The sequence below is a fragment of the Fundulus heteroclitus genome, unplaced genomic scaffold (genome assembly GCF_011125445.2).
Source record: "Fundulus heteroclitus isolate FHET01 unplaced genomic scaffold, MU-UCD_Fhet_4.1 scaffold_40, whole genome shotgun sequence".
NCBI lineage: Eukaryota > Metazoa > Chordata > Actinopteri > Cyprinodontiformes > Fundulidae > Fundulus > Fundulus heteroclitus.
The window spans coordinates 1,437,641-1,458,307 of record NW_023396813.1 but is presented as its reverse complement, the minus strand read 5'-3'; the positions used below and the strand labels follow the sequence as shown (position 1 = coordinate 1,458,307).

General features: G+C 38.5%; 1 protein-coding gene across 3 annotated transcripts in view; it reads right to left on the bottom strand.

The window, feature by feature from the left end:
• zfr (zinc finger RNA binding protein) overlaps positions 1-20,667 on the bottom strand; it is a 72,595-nt gene that overhangs the window by 15,421 nt on the left and 36,507 nt on the right. For all 3 annotated transcript variants that reach the window (XM_036130966.1, XM_036130968.1, XM_036130967.1), the window contains 2 exons: positions 5,654-5,819; positions 361-560 (listed from right to left, as the gene is read on the bottom strand). In XM_036130966.1, coding sequence (XP_035986859.1) covers positions 361-560; positions 5,654-5,819 — 366 coding nt within the window. The remainder of the gene's footprint in view (positions 1-360; positions 561-5,653; positions 5,820-20,667) is intronic.

Sequence of the window (20,667 nt, the reverse complement as noted above, 5' to 3'; positions counted from 1 at the left end):
CAGCAAGCCACCCATCCAAAATGTGGGTTTTGCCCCAACCCTTGAACACAGCATTGCAAAGAGGCTTGTTAGTGAAGGAAAAGCTTTCACTAACAGGACGAGAATTTAACAGAGGGACCATCTAAGTGACTTGAGTCCAACATCTGCTAGCTGTCTAACCAATAGGAGCCTGTGACCATCGCGCCATGTCATCACATGACATTAGCACAGTGCCAACTTCACTTAAAAGTGTGGAATATGTGGGTCCATTTCCAGATTCAGACAATGATGGACCTTGCAGAACGGGAGATCGTTTTTTTTTTTCAACGGGGACAATAATGTTTCAAAGACCAGCATTAACACATAGACAAAACCCCCCACCTGTCTTTAGTTGGCTCCTTCTCTTTATCCTCCTCCTTGTCATTTTCCTGATCTGAAATGATGTCAGAGACAAGCTTGAGGGCTCGCTCAGTAATTGAGACAATTTTCTGGATAGACTGGAGCTCATCTTCCGAGGGGTAAATGGCTGCATGCTTGGTCATGACGTATCGATCATCAGAAGAATCAGGCCGACGAGGGGGCTGAAAACGACACATTCAACATAGTTTCAGGTAAGTAATATTTCAAAAAGTAAATAAGTACAGAAAACAAATGTAAAGCAGACGTTTACTATTATGCATTTATTCTTGCATTTAAGGACAGCAAAACATTAAGAAATGAGATTCAAACAATGAATGACATTGAATCAAGCAGCCAATCTGAAGTTGATGAACAAAAGCAAAATGTATGTTGTGGTCTATGAAAGAAACTAGTTTCCCACATCTTCACAGACTTGACTACATTTAGGAAGTTTGGACCAATGTGATGTTCTAATGTTGGCTTGTTTCCCCAAAACTTTCTAATTTTGCAGGTTTCCATTAAAGACAGTTTCCAGAGGCCTTTCTGCCCGAGTGCATCATGTTTAGGTGCTGATCATAATACGCTTGAGACATAACTTAATTGTTTATTGAAGAAATGGATGATGTCAAGTTTTTTACCAATTGACCTTGTTAGCCTTATATATGGTATCTGTTGAGCTCTTTGAAAATGTTTACCGAAAGAAAAGCATATATTTCTCCAAAATGTACTGTTGTGGTGGTTCTGTGTTTATCTCAATGAAACTACTTTGAAAACATGTTAATACAATAAAAAAAAAAAAGTAGTCGACAGGTCCTCTGGATGGGTTCTTTGTTGAAACGTTTTGTCTATTCTCCAAGAGACGTCTTCAGTCTGTAGAGTTGTAGGTAAATTCAGCCTTATAGACAGTACCTTTGTATAATAGATCAACAAGTTTGAGTGAGAGAATCAAACTCGTTGTTCATATGTCAGAGCAACTGATCGTTAGCCCCTGGGAACAATAAGTGGCCATCAGAGCATTGATTCATGGTTGAGTCGCAATAACAGCATTGTATGTAGGGATGCACCAATTCACATTTTTTCACTTACTATCCGATTCCGATACCAGAATTTGGGTATTTGCCGATACCAATACTACTCCGATACCAGAGCTCTTTTTGCTTTAATCTTATTATCGTCATATTGTTGATTTTTTTAATAGGCTGTAATAAACTCCTTTCTACCAGCAAGCATGACATGTATGAATGTAAGCATGTATCCCAAAATACAACTTGGAATAAGTGTAAACACACAAAAGAAGTCAGAAAAGCAGTGTTCACAGGAAAAATCCCATCCTGATTTTTAATCTAACTTTATGTTATTCACTTCTGATTTTATTTTTTATATTCTACTTTAGTTTTGTCTCTTTTGCTCTTCATTGTAGTAATTTGAGATTTGTAAACCAGGTGCAAAGAGGATTATAAAAAATACATTATTATTCTCCAACTCTGATGATAGCTGTCACATTTACCTTGTGTTAGAATGACTCCAGAGGTGATTCCTGCTGCCTGGTACCTAAAGGCTCACAGATATTCGCTCACACTTGAGTCTGTGGACGTCCACAAAAAGTAGCAAAAAATAATTTGGCACATTTAACGGTTTAATGTTTGTCTGAGACGGATAAACCAAGCAGCTCCAAGCTAGGAGCAGCAAGGACATGCAGCGTCACTGTCTGCACCACAGATGTGCAGTGGCTGCCTGGAGAAGATCAGATGCTGGTAAGCGCTCAACTAGCTCTTTGTCAAACTAGCAGAAAGTGTGGGAAATGTATGACTTTATCACAAATGTAGAGAATTGCTCGACTATGAAGTGCGCAGACAGCCTACGTAGCTCGTAGTCGGCACACTGCGCTGGCCAAAGCATCTCAGTGCTCCTCAATGGGGGCTTTTTCGGTTGTTTAGGTCGCGGCTGTCGCCTCTCGGTACAGCAGCTTCGTAAGATTGGGAGTTGTGGACTTGCTTTGCAGTGTTTCTAGTGTAACATATTTCCACACAGGGCACTTGTTATGGTTAAAAGTTGGTTAGCCATGGTGCTAGTCTCCATGTGTTTCTGCTAGCTGGCTGCAAACTGTGGAATGGATTTCCTGACTGGAAACAGATCTCATCATGTTCTGGTGTAGGCATAGACATAATATAAGAGTAGACGCGTCATTGGGCGGGTTCTGCCTATGCTGCGATGCGTCAGAGCGTCCGCCATCTTAAATGTGGCAAATCTGCAGTTACTCAGTCACTTAAACAGTATCAGAGGGACTTTAATCTCTGAATATACTTTGTATTCATAGTATTTTTTTGTTGTTGTAATATTACAAGTTTATTTTCGTATCCCTTTAGCTTCATTCTCCTGAATTTATTCTCCTAAAGAATAAAAATATTTAAAATAATCTAACCTGGCCCTATTACTCCAGGAGTAAAATAATTCTGCAAACTGTGTATTCTGGAAATGTTCCCCCTTAATTCTCATAATATGATGTTTTTATCATAACATTATCACTTTTGTGTTTGTTTGTTTATTTTTACTTTATTGACCTTGGACTTTTTTTCCTCATATTATTAATTTTACCTTTTTAATACTCACCCAAAAGTCTGTTCCTAAAGGTTCACAAGTGACACGGTTTTACGAAATAATGAAGACAACAATGTTTAGATTTAACAAATTGATCCTTATATTCATAACACATAAACAAAAAAAAAATTATATATATATATATATATATATATATATATATATATATATATATATATATATATATATATATATATATATATATATATATATATATATGTGTGTGTGTGTGTATTTATTGCAGCACAGGAATGAGGCATCTTCTCTGATCCACATTCACAATAACAGAACTCAACTTTTTTCTGCCACATACAATATGGCGGTGACGTTGACGTGCGAACCTGCGCCCTATGACGCGTCTACGTATATATGTCCCGATCTGCTCGGGGCCCTGCGCCTCCTGATGACATCACTATACATGATTGGCTTAACGTTTGCACGATTACACAAAACATTGCGATTGGTCCGGACAATTTACTAACGTAATAATAGCGGGATTGTAGGTTTTCTTCGAGAGCGGGGGTTGCGGTTTGTAAACATGGACGCGAAGAAATTCTCCATTATTTTTCGCATCCCGATGACGTCACAATATGGCAACTTCACTGAAGCAAACTACATTATGCCCGCGGTCTCTGTAACTAATCAATTTTATTTGGTTAATTTACGGTGATCGTCTGCCACTGTCATTTATTTATTTGACCAAATACCCGAGTCGTGTTATTTATAGAAAAGCCTTGTATTTGGGAGATTCTTTAAACCAATACCTCTGAGCAGAGGTGGGATGCTGTTGTGCATGTGAAAATTGCCCACAATACCTTGAAGATAAATAAATTTATGGTCATTAATGTTTTACTTTTATTTTCTTGATCATACAGTTATTTAGTGTATTTTTTTTTTTTACAAATGTGAGAAAAAGATATACACATTTCGCGTTATCTGTAAAAAAATGATTTGTTAATACTTTCAACATTTTAAAAAGGGCATGTATAGTTACATAGTCAATGATATCTCTATATCTATATCTATAGATATCTCTATATCTATATCTATAGATATCTCTAGATATATCTAGATATAGATATCTCTAGATATATCTATATCTAGATATATCTATATCTATATCTATCTATATCTAGATATATCTATATCTAGATCTAGATATATCTATATCTAGATATATCTATATCTATATCTAGATATATCTATATCTATATCTAGATATATCTATATCTAGATATATCTATAGATGCAAGTCTAGATATATCTATAGATGCAAGTCTAGATATATCTATAGATGCAAGTCTAGATATATCTATAGATGCAAGTCTAGATATATCTATAGATGCAAGTCTAGATATATCGATAGATGCAAGTCTAGATATATCGATAGATGCATATCTAGATCGATAGATAGATAGATCGATAGATAGATATACACATACATACATACACACACACACACACACACTTATTACATTGGAAAGACTAGTTTGCATTACTTTTATGTGTTCCCATTACAATAATGGAATGTGTTTTAATGTATTATAGGTATTTGGTCAAATAACCGACAGTGCCAAAGGATCACCGTAAATTAACTAAATAAAACTGATTTGTTACAAATAGAGACATCACGGGCGCAATGTAGTTTGTTTGAGAGGAGTTGCCATATAGTGACGTCATCGGGAGGTGCACGGCCCCGAGCAGATCTGACCACCCGAGCAGATCTGATACCTACAGCGGAAATCCTTTCCATGGGTAGCAACCAGCTAACTTCACTTTCCAGCAGAAAACATTAAAGCACAGATTATGGATGGGAAATGTACCGGGGGTTGGATTGGACTTTTCCGGCCCCATCCCTAATTGTCAGAGGGGTACACACTTGGACTAGAGGCCACTACCCTCATTTAATGACTGTCAGTTTTCTCCTGACAAAAATGGCTTCCTTTACTCCCCTTTCAAACCAACGTTTACCAACAAGTTTATCCTAATATAGATGCAAGTCTTTCTTTTAACTTCATCTTTATCTACATGGGTTTTCTGATTTTTGTAATGTTAAAAAGTATGGCTTCCAGAGAATTAAAACCCCCAATTTTCACAACTATAAAATTTAATTCATGATGTAAGAAGTGGGGAAATTACTTTTCACATTTGCCGAGTTTGCTTTGGTTAGCTTTTTTGCTTGAATGACATGAAGACTGCTTTTGTTTTGATTCAGGTTATTTGTAGCCAATAATTAAATTTCTTAAGAATCCGAAACCTACAAGTCTGACAAAAAGCCAAAACAGAGCAATTCTGTAAGGGGCTAACTTTTTCACACCACTATACATATGGTAAATGAGCAATTCTTGTCAAGGGCTGCATGAGCTCAGAATGAACTATATTAATATTACTAGAACATTTAGATGATGATAAATGAATACCTGTAATCCTTGTTGCTAATCAATTATTGCCATATTTCTAAGTCTCTGTGACCTGTACCACCTTAATTAGTCCATCAAGCTCAAATAAAGATGACAGAAAACAGGAGTGGTGGAAGGATGGTTGGTCAGAAACATTAGGCAGTAGATGGAACCATTTCACTTTGCGGCCACTCTTCAACTGGACTGGTCTGTACAACACTTGCTTCACAACGGGTTAACGTGTGAAATGCAAAGCAGAGTATATTCTGAAAAGTTACCATTGGACCCTGTGGTTGCAAACCCGGCATGCCAGGTCTGACTCCAAGTAGACCAGGAGGGCCCAGGGGCCCTTGTGGATATCCCCCATCTGGCAAGCGACGTCGGTCATCCCAGTGATGCTGCTCCTCCTCCATTCGTCTCCAGTACATGTCCTCTTCATACCGCCTGTAATTGACAGCACAGCTTGTATTTGTATCCATTTGTCTGCATTCATATTCAGTTCAATTCTATTTATATAGCACCAATTAACAACACATGGCACAATACAAAGTGAAATTCAATCAAATCATACAGATTGGTCAAAAAGTTTCCTTTCTAGGGTGTAGAGCCACAGTGGAAAGTCATCTGCATTGCCAATGGCTTTGCAGCAATCCCTCATACTGAACATGCATGAAGCGACAGTGGAGAGGAAAACTCCCCTTTAACAGGGAGGAAAAGCTCCAGCAGAACCAGGCTGAGTATGAACGGTCATCTGCCTTAAAAGTAGAAAATTTAAAGTTTTCCAGGTTTTGATGTCATCAAGACAGGCCAGTAGTGTAAGTAATGGATTGTATTCATCAGGATTTATGAATAAATATAGCAGAGTGTCATCAGCATAACAGTGGAAATTAATCCAATGCTGTTTGATCATTTTGCCAATCGGAAGCTTTTATATAGTAACGAGAATTGGTCTAAGGACTGAACCCTATGGTACTCCACAAGTCACCCTAGAGTTTGAAGAAGACTTATTATTAACATGAACAAACTGGAATCTGTCCGACAGATAAGATTTAAACCAGCCTAATGCTTTCCCTTAATCCCTACAGTATGTTCAAGTTTTTGTAGGAGAATATTGTGATCAACTGTATCAACTGCAGCACTGAGATCTAACCGGACAAGTATAAACACAAGTCCATTATCTGAGGCCATGACAATATCATTAGTGACCTTCACCAGAGCTGTTTCAGTGCTATGATGAGCTCTGAAGCCTGACTGAAGCTCCTCAAATAGGTCATTACTTTATAAATGTTCACATACTTGATTAGCAACTACTTTCTCAAGAATTTTTCATAAGAAACAAAGATTAGATATAGGTATGTAATTTTTTAAGTAATCTTGATCAAGAAAGGGTTGCTTAAGTAAAGGTTTAATAACAGCTACTCTAAAAGCCTGTGGTACATATCCATTTACTAAGGATAGATAAATCATGTCTGAAATGGGGACATCAATCAAAAGGGAATACTTTCTTAAATATCTTAGTTAGGATTTGGTCTAGATAAAATTTTAAATGGCTCAGAAAGCTCTACTGCGTCTAAACAGTTCAAACACCGACCAGGTTGTAAAGATGCCGCCAACGCTACCTCACTGAGGACAAGGTAATCATGTTTGGGAGAATGCCGACGATTTTATTTTTAATGGAACCAATTTTATCTATAAAGAATCCCATAAAGTCATTACTGCTGAAAGCTCAGGGAATGGATGGATCAACAGAGCTATGACATGAGTAAATTTGGCAACTGTACTAAAGAGAAACCTAGGGTTATTTTTATTCTCTACTAAAGAATAGTAGAGAATAAGCCTGCTTCTCTGCCTGCTCGGACGCTTTTTTCTCTGCTCCCTGCTTGCTTGCATTTTCCTGCCTTTTACTTTTTATCTCCTTTTTATCTCTTTGCCAAAACCACAGAAAGTTGGATTTAGTTAGTAGGCCCTAGCAGCGAAGCGCTGCGAAGGCCTATTGTATCTGTAGTGTTAATTATTAGGCCCGAACAGCTAAGCGCTGCGAAGGCCTATTGTAACTGCAGATTTTATTATTATTATTATTTATTCTTGGAACTTTTAAAACAGCTTTTTGGAGGCCTAAACATGCATGAAAACTCACCAAACTTTACCCAAAATTAGTGTAATTGAAAATGGGCGTGGCAAACCCGCTCAACAGCGCCAACTAGAGTGAGTTTGGCCAAACCTTAACACGTAGAAAGCTGAAATGTTTTACCTAGGTAGCTTTTTTTTTTTTTTATTATGAAAAAAAAAGTCTCATGTGGGTATGCTCTAAAACCCACAGGAAGTCTGCCATTTTGGGTCAAAGGGTAAAATATTGGCGGTTTTTGCCTCGAACTTTAACAAACTAGTCCTAGACATTTTAAGCTATTACTTTCAAATTTTTTCAGCATACAGTTAAGACATTGAGGGTTAAAAGTTATCAAAGGTTTGAAGAAATATGCATATTTGAATTCGGCGTAAATGAACAAGATCTCCGACCGACGAGCGAGGGAGTCCGGGGACAGGAGCTGCTTTGGCCGGCCCGGAGAGGTTATCCGGCCTCTGGTACCCCGAATGGATTTTCAAGGGATGTGGAGGAGCTCCTGGTCTCGGAGCGTCGGCGCGAAGATCCGAACCTTTCTTTCATGAGACGGTAAGGGGATTATTTTCCAGCTCTTTTAAAAACAAACGCAATTGGTCAAAAAAGGCTTGCAAGCTTTTAAATTTTAAACCCCATTTTAAAGTATACCTCAAGAAATTTTAAAATTAAAAACTGTAAACCTAAAAGGTAGTAAAAGTAAAAGCCGGTAGAAATAATGAATTATATTTAATCCTTAAGGCAAATAAAACAGGGTTCGCAATACCGAACGGTGACTAAGGTTTAAACATTAAACTAAAATTCAAAATTTAATTAGAATACGTTTTCAGCTGAAATACGGACTTTCCCACAAGGGGGAAGGAGGGGCAGAGTGATTTTCACCTGGAGAACAGGTGACCGGCTGAGCAGTTTGCAGCTGGTCCATTAAAGTCCTCTTGTCTTGGGTTTGTGCAAGAGGCTGTCCACCTCTGTTGTGGATGAAAGCGGCAGGGATGCTTAAGTCCTTGACTGTTGCGAAGACGTTTGCAGCTTTGATAAGTGGGGACCCCGACCATTATACCAAAAAGCCGACCATCAGATGTGAGGCCTTTCATTTAGTTGGTCGATCGTGCTAAGGACGAGTAAAAAATAATAAAAAACACAAAAAAAGGATTAAAAAAAAAAAAAAAGTCTGGAAGCAGAAGAGTCAGTGTAATGGGTCAAAGGCAGAGTTTTTCAGGGTCCAGCCTTGCCCCAGGGTGAGACGTTCGATTTCATGCTGAAAAACGTAGGGGCCCAGACGCATGACATGCATAAATTATTTGAAATGATTTGATTAAACATGCAGATTTCTCACATAGGGGTTATTATTATTACTATTATTTTATTTTATTGCAGTACTGCTACTAAATAATAAAAATAAAATTAAGAGAAAAAAGAAAAGCGATAAAAACAAGGAAACGGAAACGAAACTAAAAAGGCGTTGCACCGGGGAAGCGTTTACGTGGGGACCGATTAGGCACTTCCGTTGTGGATAAAATTGGTCTAAACTGCTAATAGCGACGTATAACTTTCAAAAATGGGTAAGCGTCCAAGTGTCTGCGAGACACAGAGTTGTATCCTTGTGGAACTGAAGCGTAAAACCGCGTGTGGACGAAGCATCGGGGGGTCGTAACCAGCGCACGCTCTCCACCTTTTAAACTAAGCGGGAACTTAACGCGTTGAAAACATCTTTCGGCGTTGACGTTTAAAAATTATGAAAAACTATTTAAGATGGTGAAAAAGCAGGCCTGCACGTGTTTGTCTGTCTGAATGTCATCGTTTGTATGTAACTGTACGTATGTATGTATCTATGTAACTAAACGTTCATCTGTGTGAATTAATTCGGGGTAAAAGTAATGTTCATGGTTTCAGAATGTTCATTTGTTTTGGGAGAACTGCAGCTCCGTAATTCAAATGACATTTTAAGCATGGACTATGTTAACAATAGAGGTACAGTAAAAGAGAGATTTAAATAACAAAGTTTGTTTTTTAACATTAAATATCAGGACCAAATTAAATTGATACACGGAGAGATTAACATGGCTTGAACGGAAATATTTCAGCTTTGTTAGAAATTGGAAATAAGCGTTACATAAGCTTGTTAAGTTTACTGTTTTACAAATTTAGGCTGAGATCCTATCACTTGATTTTTAGCCCTAAAGTAATTTAAAATTACTGAGATCTCATTGCTTATAATAATAATGATTCATCACAAACCAGTCCAGTTGAAAGAAGTTTAGATATACAAGATTTTTGATTTAAATAGATGAGAAAAACTGTGCTTGAACAAACCTGTATGGAACTAAATATGAATTGCTTTTCTGAGGGTTTTCTATTCATTTATTTTATTTATTTTTTGCTTGGAATTTGAATGCAACTAATGAGAAATTTTGAAAAGCGTCAAAATATCAGAAGGCCACGTTACACGCGTCATCAGTTACAAAATCATCTGATGTTATTAATTATGCAGAACTGAGGTGAACCTCAGACGGACAGCATAACCTGAGAAGGACAATAGATATGATAAACAAATCTGACCATGATGTAAACATCTGAATGTTTATGGCGAGGCTGGGTCTGTGTGTTCTGGCCTGGGGCACGAAAACTATGTCAGAGGGGAAAAAATAAAGAAAGCCAGCTTCTGTAGGGGTTAAATTCTAATTCTAATCTTGGTTTGTTTTGGGTAGCCTTCTCAATGTGCTGAATTATGGGGAAAACTCTTATCATTTATAGAGAAACACTAAAAGCTCGAAAACTAAAAGGGAAAAATAATTGTTTTAAAGTTTCACACTTGACCAATTTAGATTGAAAAGGTATATATGAATAAAATTATTACTAACAGCAAATACACATGGTCAAAGGACCAGAAGGAAATCAAAAAGGTTTGTAATAAGTCAAAAAAACCTATGTCATATTGGAAAAGATACAATTGTGCTCCTTGGAAAACAATTTTGTTTTAGTTTTTTTGTTTTCTTTCTTTTGGAGGTGTTTTGAACAGAGTTTCAAAGGAAAGGGGAAGAATAGAAACCTTCCCAGGATCAGAGAAAAAAAAGGGAAAAACATCACGTTAAACGGACGCTAAGGGGACCAGGGTTTTAACTGCATGCTATTATTTCTCTGAGTTATTGCTTTCAGATTAAAGGAGACGCCACCTTTCTGCCAACAGGAGACTCTGAAAAGACAGTGCTAGCAGTGCGGTAAGGAGTTATAATCAGATTTGGCCACTAAATTATACTTAGTTTTAACCAAGTTATGCCAGATCTTCCAGCAGGAAAGGTGGTGTCTTAAAGATGTTTGTTGCTTTCTGCTATTAACAGCTCTATCTTTCTGCTTCTTTTTCTTTGCAAAGAAACCTGGTCAGTATGATAGGATTGTGCTAACATAGAGATTTAGTCTCATTTTAGACATTCTCAGATGCGAGAGAATGCAGAAACAGTGCCACAGTGCCATGGGGGGCTGATCCTTGGGACAAGGACTTAAGGTGATGTCATTGACTTCAGCCTGATCCAGTTTTGAGTTTTATTTTGTCAGAGACACAGTTTGATTTATTTTTTTCTATCCTTTTGTTTTGTTTCTTTTATGTTTGTCATGTTAGAGGGAACACTGTAGTTAAAATGTTTGTGACTGTTTTGCTGTAATTTCTTTTCAACCTATGGAGCGTTTTCATTGGCAAAAAATGCTGGCAGAATTCATTCTGTTTGCAGGCGTGAGGACTGGAGGATGGACTGTTGAAGGGAAGGAGAATGTTTGGCTGTTGATCTCAGACATTGGACTAAAAATGGACATTGAAGGACTATGACTAAGGCATCGGACAACCTTCGACAACAAACACAGATGAGTTCTGCAGACACGACTTCATGCATTTCACTTCAGATTTTGTTGTACACAATTAAAACAAAACACACATTACGAAACACATTAAGATTATGTAAAGGTGAAAACTTTTAAAGAAGCACCTTGATGGAATCTTGGATCAACTTAATAAATTAAGTGGGTTTTATATCAACAGTTTAATAAATAAATGAATTAATTAGTTTTCACTATATAGGTAGAGTAATCTGGACTTTTAAATAGCATTTCATTTAATGAACATCTTAGAGTAGGCTGATTTCTGCTACTCTGGCAGGCATCAATAAAACGCAAAGAAAAGGTTACTGGCTAAAATGGGTAATGTTGCAATAAAATTAGCATAATGACACATCCTACTAACTAACATGGGTAAATTTAGGATTAAAGCATCAGGGTACAATGGTTACAATATTTATGGAGATTTAATATCTTTCAACTAGAACACAAATAACTCAAAAGTCTTTTTAACCAGTTAACCTGTTAACCTGAGGGCTTTTAGATCAGGATAATTTAATGGTTATCGTCCTACATACAGAAAATAAGTAAGATTAATTTAATTAGATTAGATTATGGGGACATTTTGGATCTGGTCAGGATGGTTGGGGGGCTGTGATGATAAAAGGGTAACAGCTTGAAGGTGATATCAATGAATGAAGGTTTTCTCTGAGGAACATTAAAGCAGCAAAGACACCCCACATTGGAACTCCTGTTTTGAACGGGACGTAAGGTGAGATCCTTACAATGAGAGACGTTCCACACAGGGCGGTGTGGAGACCCCTGGGGCATGGCACCCAGGACGAGCTGCTGTGGACTTGACACAGCTGGTGGAACCAGAGGGACGACAAGGTGGTCCCACATGTCATCTGACACCTTACACTGACTGTAAAGGGTTCTGGGTTTTCAGGGTTGCTGAAAACAGAAAGCTTCGGAGAACCTTAACCTTTCCTGACCAGGCACTAAGAATACATAGATCATAGATCAGATTGCAGAGGCCTAGACAAATAGGAACGCAGAGACGCGTTCATCCAAGAACTTCTTAATCTGGGAACTAATTCTGATTTGCTTAAGTAGCTTTAGTTGTTCAACAATGTTAGAACATTTTCAAAAAAACTTCTGTTCTCTCCTGCTCTCTGCTTTGTTTTGTGTTGTAGAACCTTGGCATCCTTGAACAGTAGCAGCATGGTATAAATATTTTGTCTTTTCTGTGCAGAACAGCACCTTCGCTTTCTTTAAAAAAAAAACAAAAAACAAAAAAAAAGAGAGAGAAAGAGGGAAAAGGCTTTCACATGGAAAGGCTTTCTTTTTCTCAGTTGGGTTTTTTAAAATAATTGGGAAATGACATGAAACGAATGTGTTGATGAAATTATGTTGCAGAGAACTTCAACTGTCAGACAACAGTTAAGACACACATTGAAAGCATTCTGTTAAGAATTATTATGAATTTACTGCAGATACATTTGAACTTAAAGATTACTCTTTTAACTAATAATTAAATTGCAGAATTCTGAGAGCTAAATAATTGTGCACAGAAATATCTTGAATGTGAAAGTGCTTGAAGAATGTTTTAATAAATGACACATGAAAGGGGTTTTGATAAAAACACTAATTACACCTTGTTTCTGTTCTCTAGTGGGAACAAGGACTCGTGTCTGCAGACCATCTTCACAAAGTGTTTTATTAGAGAGAAATGCAAAATAAAATGCTCAGTGCCCATCCAGAACTGAACACTTATTACCATCCAGCTCAATCGTCCAGCCTGCGTGGAGGAACCAGAAGAGGACTGGGGATGAAGAAGCCAGAGAACTCTGATTCCTTATTCTTCAACGGGAGGAGTTGAAGAAAGAGACACTAAGCGCGATTAGATTAATTTCTGCCTTGTGCCTGAATGGCCTGAAGGCTTTCTTAACTTTGCGTTCTTGACGTTTAGGACTCTTCTCATATTGTGTTGCTGTTTGTTTAACTGCTCTGTTCCACTGACTCACATGTTTGATTTTTTTTGTGTTATGAGATCTACACTTTAATGTTACATCATGTTGATCAATATGGTTTTATGGGGTAAAAAAAAAAATGGAAACTGTTTGCTTCAAACACACAGATATCTATGGTTTATGCACCTTTTGATTTGATATGACAATTTCAATTCAATGTTTTTGGCCCCTACAAATGAACAAGAGGTTTTGAGTGTATTTAAAAAATGTAAAAACAAAAAGTCACGTGACATAGATGACTTAGACATGAGATTGGTTCGAGGGGTGGCGGAAGAAATCATCAAACCATTTACACACATTTGCAATCTATCCTTCCAAAATGGACTCTTTCCCAATAGAATGAAAACTGCTAAAGTAATCCCACTCTTCAAATCTGGAAATAAGAATACTTTCACCAACTTTCGTCCGGTTTCACTCTTGCCACAGTTTTCTAAAATCTTAGAAAAATTATTTGATTGTCGGCTTCGCAGTTTCATAGAACAAAATAAATTGTTAACCGAAAGCCAGTATGGGTTCAGACAAAATAGGTCCACATCACTTGCATTAATTGATTTAATTGAAAGCATTACAGATGGCATTGATAAACGTAAATTTGTTTTGGGAATTTTTATTGATTTACAGAAGGCATTTGACACTATTGATCACAGTTTACTATTAAAAAAGCTGGAAAGGTATGGCATCAGAGGGTTACCTAACAAGTGGTTGCAGAGCTATTTGGAGGATAGAAAGCAAATTTTACAGTTTGGAAAACATAAATCTGGGCTCAGGGGCATAACATGTGGAGTACCGCAGGGCTCCATTTTGGGTCCAACTTTATTTATTATGTATATAAACGATATTAGCAATGTGTCTTCCGTTATGAAGTTTGTACTTTTTGCGGATGATACTAGTATTGTATGCACTGGAGACAACTTGGAGCAACTTTTGGCGCAAGCAACAATCGAAATGAACAAGTTAAAGAAATGGTTCAACAACAATAAATTATCACTAAATTTGAAAAAGACTAAACTAATGTTATTTGGCAAACGGAAAACTAATGTACCAATTGAAATTATTATTGATAATGTAAGCATAGAGAGGGTTAAAAAAAATACTTTTTTGGGTGTGATTATAGATGAGACATTGTCCTGGAAAGATCACATTAATTATTTGCGCACAAAAGTTGCAAAATGTGTGGGAGTGATGAACAGAGTACGTCACTTCCTCAGTCAAAATGCATTGTTCCTCTTGTATCATTCACTTGTTATGTCATATCTGAATTATTGTATTGAAGTTTGGGGAAACAACTTTAAGACCAATCTTCAGCCCCTGGTTACACTACAAAAAAGAGCTATTCGAATTGCTCATAAAGTAAATTATTTACATCCCACTAATTTATTGTTTATAAATTCTTCCAATTTAAAATTGTTTGATCTTGTAAATTTAAGGACTGCGCAAATAATGTTTAGAGCGTCAACTGGCTCTCTTTCAGATAATGTCTTAAAACTTTTTCAGGAGCGGGAGGCACTTAGCACTTATAATCTTAGAGGCGAAAATCAATTATACCAACCAAAAGTAAGAACTACATTGAAATCAATGTGCATCTCAAGTCGTGGTGTCACCCTCTGGAATAGTTTATCGGAGGAACAAAAGTGTTGTGAAAACATAAATCTTTTTAAAAAAATATTTAAGCGGGATGTCCTGAGAAAATACCTGGAAGAGAGTGAGTGATGTTCTATGAGGGTGGTGTGGTGTAGGGAAGGAGATAGTTGGGCCAGTGTGTTGTCTTGTATGCATGAGTGTGGATGTGTCGTTTGTCTTTGTCTTGTCGTTTGCAGGTCTTGGGAGTGTCCCTGGGATGAGCGGGAGGGGATTGGACATGTATAAGCTTTTGCTTCTTCCATCCCCCTTTCAAGCCATGCATCTGTATTGTTTATCAGTATATGTATTGTAAAATGTGTGCAGGTTTGAAATAAACTTTTGAATTGAATTGAATATAGGAAGAACCAGGATCGGATTGGCTCTAAAGATCCTTTAACATTAGCTGGTAATGTTAACACTTAGATTCAATACAGGGTTTCCAGGCTCAGATTGGCCGAGAGCAGATCTCCCTGGGAGGGGGGCCTTGCCAGTTTATACTATCCCCTGGGGGGGTAGCTTTTTCTGGGGTTCCCCTGCCCGCACTGAACCTCTCCTGCCTTTGCTCCTGGTGTTGTAAGTTTGGAGTGGTGGATTATTGTCCATCGTAGGGGTGAGTGGAGAAAGGAGTAGGAGGGTATTCAGGGTGGGTGAAGAGTAGACGGATTCGACCTTGGTTACTGAACAGGGTTTAGCTTACCATAGTCTAATGTAATTTTAAAATAATGTGCGCATAGGTACCTAAAACAGGCCTTACCTAACTAGATGAATCCTAAATTGTGGACAAAAGCTAAATCTTTGATCTTGTGTGTTAAAGCTCTATGAAGCATTCATGTTGATCTGTATTAAAAGTTCCAGCACTACCCGGTTCCAACACGGGAACCCTTTGGGTCCCACTTTACAAGTTTACAGAAATGGTTCCTCTGTGCTTTGTTCACATTTTCAAGTGGTGGGTCATCTTGTTTTGTCTTGATGCTGACGACGCCATCATCAAAAAAAAAAGAGAGGAATGTTATAAGAATTATTATTCTGAAGTCACTATGGCCTCACACCACTCGGACAGAGGAGGCATGGAGACCTGATGTCTGTGTATAAGATCCACTGTTTTCTGATTGCAAGGCCAAATGCTGCAGCTGCTGAGGGATACTGATTGTTTACGATAGACTGTCTTTGTTTTGTCTCATGGGAAGGCCACGGTGCAGTATTAGGGGAAGCCCGAAAGCGAGGCAGGCAGAGACAGGGCAGACAGAGACTGCAGCGGAACCGAAGGGTGCGATTACTTTCCAACTATGTGAATCTCTGCTCTGTTTCTCAATAAAAGTGCTGGAACGTTATACCACCGTCTCGTCATTTAGTAAAGATGGGAACTCAGTTACTATTGTTCAATATTCCACCCAAAACTCCCACAACAGCTGTCGCATTGCAAAAATCAAGTTTGTGGAAAACCATTAAAAACACATAACAGTAAGCCCCGAGCCATGCTTTGTCTGAGAATTATGAAACTCGGTAAGCATATGTACCTTCTCCGTCCCTACAGAAAAGTCTCTTGGAGCAATGGGGTACCTCCTACAGGAATTCAATTATTTCTCATCAAAGATGTAATTTTTTCATATTTTGTGGTGTTACATTTGATAAAACTACTCCTAAACTGTCACAGTTATGGCATTCAAAGTTACTCAAAAAAATTCCTCCGACATTGAGGATTAAAAGTTATCAAAAACATTTTTGCTATGTCCTACCATATTATTTTGACAATTTTTTTAACGTGAATTGTGTTTTGAAGGAAAAACAGTTCTAATTTTAAACACTAGATGGCAGAATTTTACCAAACCATTCATACACAGTCAAACATAATTGTAAGCAGCTTTAAAATATCTTTAGCTGGCCTTTAAAGGGAAGAAGTTTTTAATCTTTAATCCTATATGAGGGAACCAGTTGATTGCATAAAAGTCTTGACAAGCAACATTTCCTCCTGGAGAAGCGTAGAGCCACAGGGAGAGTCGTCTGCATTGTCCATGGCTTTGCAACAATCCCTCATACTGAGCAAGCATGAAGCAACAGGGGGAAAAAAACCTCCCCATTAACAGGAAGGAAAAACCTCCAGCAGAACCGGGCTCAGTATGAACGGTCATCTGCCTCGACCGACTCGGGGTTACAGAAGACAGAGCAGAGACACAACAAGACAGACAAAAAAGCACAGAAGTTCTACATTAGATGGTAGTAGCAGTTGATCTGTCTTCCCAGGATGATGCCACAGCTAACAGAACGCAAGACCAGGTGTACCTACTATGAAGAAAAAGAGAACAAAAAAGGTAAAAGCTTAAATGACAACAAGCAATGCAAAATTGAAGAACAATAGACCCTGATGTCCTCTAGTAACCCAAGCCTATAGCAGCATAACTATAGAGGTAGCTCAGGGTAACATGAGCCACTCTAACTGTAAGCTTTGTCAAAAAGGAAAGTCCCAAGTGCCAGCTTCTAGTGGAGAAGTTCAAGTATCTTGGGGTCTTGTTCACAAATGAGGGGAAGATGGAGCGGGAGATCGACAGGCGGATTGGTGCGGCGTCTGCTGTGAAGCGGGTGCTGTACCGGTCCGTTGTGGTGAAGAGAGAGCTGAGCCAAAAGGCGAAGCTCTCGATTTACCGGTCGATCTATGTTCGTACCCTCATCTATGGTCATGAGCTTTGGGTCGTGACCGAAAGAATGAGATCCCGTATACAAGCGGCCGAAATGAGTTTTCTCCATAGTGTGTCTGGGCTCTCCCTTAGAGATAAGGTGAGGAGCTCAGTCATCCGGGGAGGACTAAAAGTAGAACCGCTGCTCCTTCATGTCGAAAGGAGCCAGTTGAGATGGCTCGGGCATCTGGTCAGGATGCCTCCTGGACACCTCCCTGGTGAGATGTTCTGGGCACTTCCCACCGGGAGGAGGCCCAGGGGAAGAACTGGGACATGCTGGAGACACTATATTTCTCAGCTGGCCTGGGAACGCCTTGGGTTTCCCCCGGAGGAGCTGGCCCAAGTGACTGGGAAGATGGACGTCTGAGCCTCCCTACAGAAGCTGCTACCCCTGCGACCTGACCCCGGATAAGCGGAAGACGATGGATAGATGGATGGAAAAAGGAAAGTTTCAAGCTTAGTCTTAAAAGTAGACAGGGTGTCTGCCTCATGGACCAAAACTGGGAGTTGGTTCCACAGGAGAGGAGCCTGATAGCTAAAGGATCTAACTCCCATTCTACTTTTAGAGACTTTAGGATACACCAGAAGACATGCAGTCTGAGAGCAAAGTGCTCTGTTAGGAACATAAGGGGTAACCAGAGCTCTGATATATGATGGAGCTTGATTATTAAGGGCTTTATACGTTAGAAGAAGAATTTTAAATTGTATTTTTGATTTAACAGTAAACCAGTGAAGGAAGGCTAAAATTGGAAAAATGTGATCCCTCTTGTTGATTTTAATCAGAACTCCTTCTGCAGCATTTTGAGCATTGCTCCTGGACAGAATGTTTCTAATTTAGAAGGTGAAAATAGGAAACTCTGGAAACCTTTTTAATATGGGATTTCAATAACCTGTCTTGGTCAAAAATAGCACCAAGATTTTTGACTTTACTACCAGAGGCCACATGTGGAATATTGCTAATGTAATACTTTAGCAATATTTCCAATTGATAAAGTGTTAGTGTTACAGTATTTCTTTTGGGTGTTTATCCACCAATTTAACTGTTAAACATTCATAAAAGCTGTCTTAATGCAATAAACGAAACCCTTAAACACATGAAATAACAATTAACTTTAAAGAACTAAAAAGGTTTTGTTAACTTTTGACATAAAGCTGGATTACCAGCTAGTAAAATACCTTTGATTAAATTGGTATACTAATGTTTAAACCAGGGGTGTCAAACCATGCACCATTAGCTTTGTTCCCAAAACAGAGGTCAACCAGTGCCAAAACAAATGATAAGCCCAGTACAGCCCAAACAAGCCAAGATAAAGATGGCCAGAAAGATGACACAGAAAGAGGCTACGTCAGGGCTACAGGAGGATTCATCCCAGATCTCAGCAGGACAAAGACAGGACCAAGAACCTCCATCGTCATGAACACCGGTCCAGACTGGACCCGCCTCCCCTTCTTCTCCACAAAGCCCAGAAGTTCCTTTTCTTGATTTTTCCCATAACATGAACAAAGTCCTTAAGATTGGTCTACAGTTGACATCCTCTCCACATATTAATTCTGAAAACCGCAGTTCTGTGACTAAATCAGCATCTTCCAAAGGACGCAGAGGTCCAGATCCTCCTCTACATATCACAGAACATGCCTGTCCTGAAGACCTTCAGATAACTTCCTTGTGATATACACCGGGCCCTGGCCGCACATTTATCAGACAAGACCGCTTCCAGCATCAGCCTGGGCCTCTTGACGGAGAATATGGAATATCTGTTATGATACGTGGCAGAAATAAGAAAAGCAAAAGGAAAACAAACAGGAATAATCAATCGTACTTAAAAGTCATAAACTGTCAGATGCAACCTGCCACATAGACATCATCAACCACCAAGTCATATAAACTGGGTTTACTAAACATTAGATCTCTGTCAGGAAAATCCCTTTTAATTAATGACTTCATTATTGACAATAATCTTGATGTAATGTTTTTAACAGAAACATGGCTGCATGAATTTAGTGAAGCAGCTATACTGATGGAGTCGACACCTCCAAACTACAATTTCCTTTGTGAGAGCAGACAGCAAAGGAAAGGTGGAGGAGTAGCAACATTGTTTAATGATTCACTAAAGTGTAAAAAGGTGTTTTTTAGGAAAATTTGACTCTTTTGAACATTTGGCTCTCCAGGTAAAGAGCCCAGTACGAACTATGTTTCTGAATGTTTACAGGCCTCCTAAGTCCACATCAAACTTTAAGGATTTTAGTCACCTGCTGTCCGTGATATGTGTTGATTATGACTTTTTAATTATTGTGGGAGACTTCAACTTTCACGTTGACAACCCTAAAGACAGAAGTGCAAAAGAACTGTGTGACACACTTAGAAACTTTGGTTTAACTCAACATGTTAAACAGCCAACACACAAACAGGGACATATTTTAGACTTGATCATCACTAAAGGTCTAAAGATTTCACAGGTCAATGTAACTGATGTTGCCTTATCCGACCACTTCTCCGTTACCTTTGAATGTACCATTTCCAGTGACTCATTTAGCCAAAGGGACATCATAAGAAAATGCACCTTTAAGGACAATGCCACGGAAACTTTTATTCAAGCTTTATTCAATACTTCAACCTTGGGCTGCAACTCAGCTGATGAACTAGTAGATAACTTTCATTCTAAAGTCTCAGGCATCATTGACTGCATTGCTCCAGTTATAGTGAAGGTTTTTTCCGGGAAGAATAAATCTCCTTGGAGAAATGCTCCAGCAGTTAGATGTGAAAAAAGGGAGTGTCGGAAAGCTGAACGCAGGTGGAGAAAGAACAGACTGCAGGTTCACTATGACATCTATAAAGAGAGACTTTACAGATATAACTTACAACTGAAAAATGCAAGAGAATCTTTCTTCTCTGAGATCATCAAGAAAAACATTAATAACGCTCGTGTCTTATTTTCCAGTCGACAGATTAACAAATCCTCTTGTGTCCGTGGCTTCTGAACTCCACCCCACCAGGGCCTGCAATGAATTTGTTAACTTCTTTACTG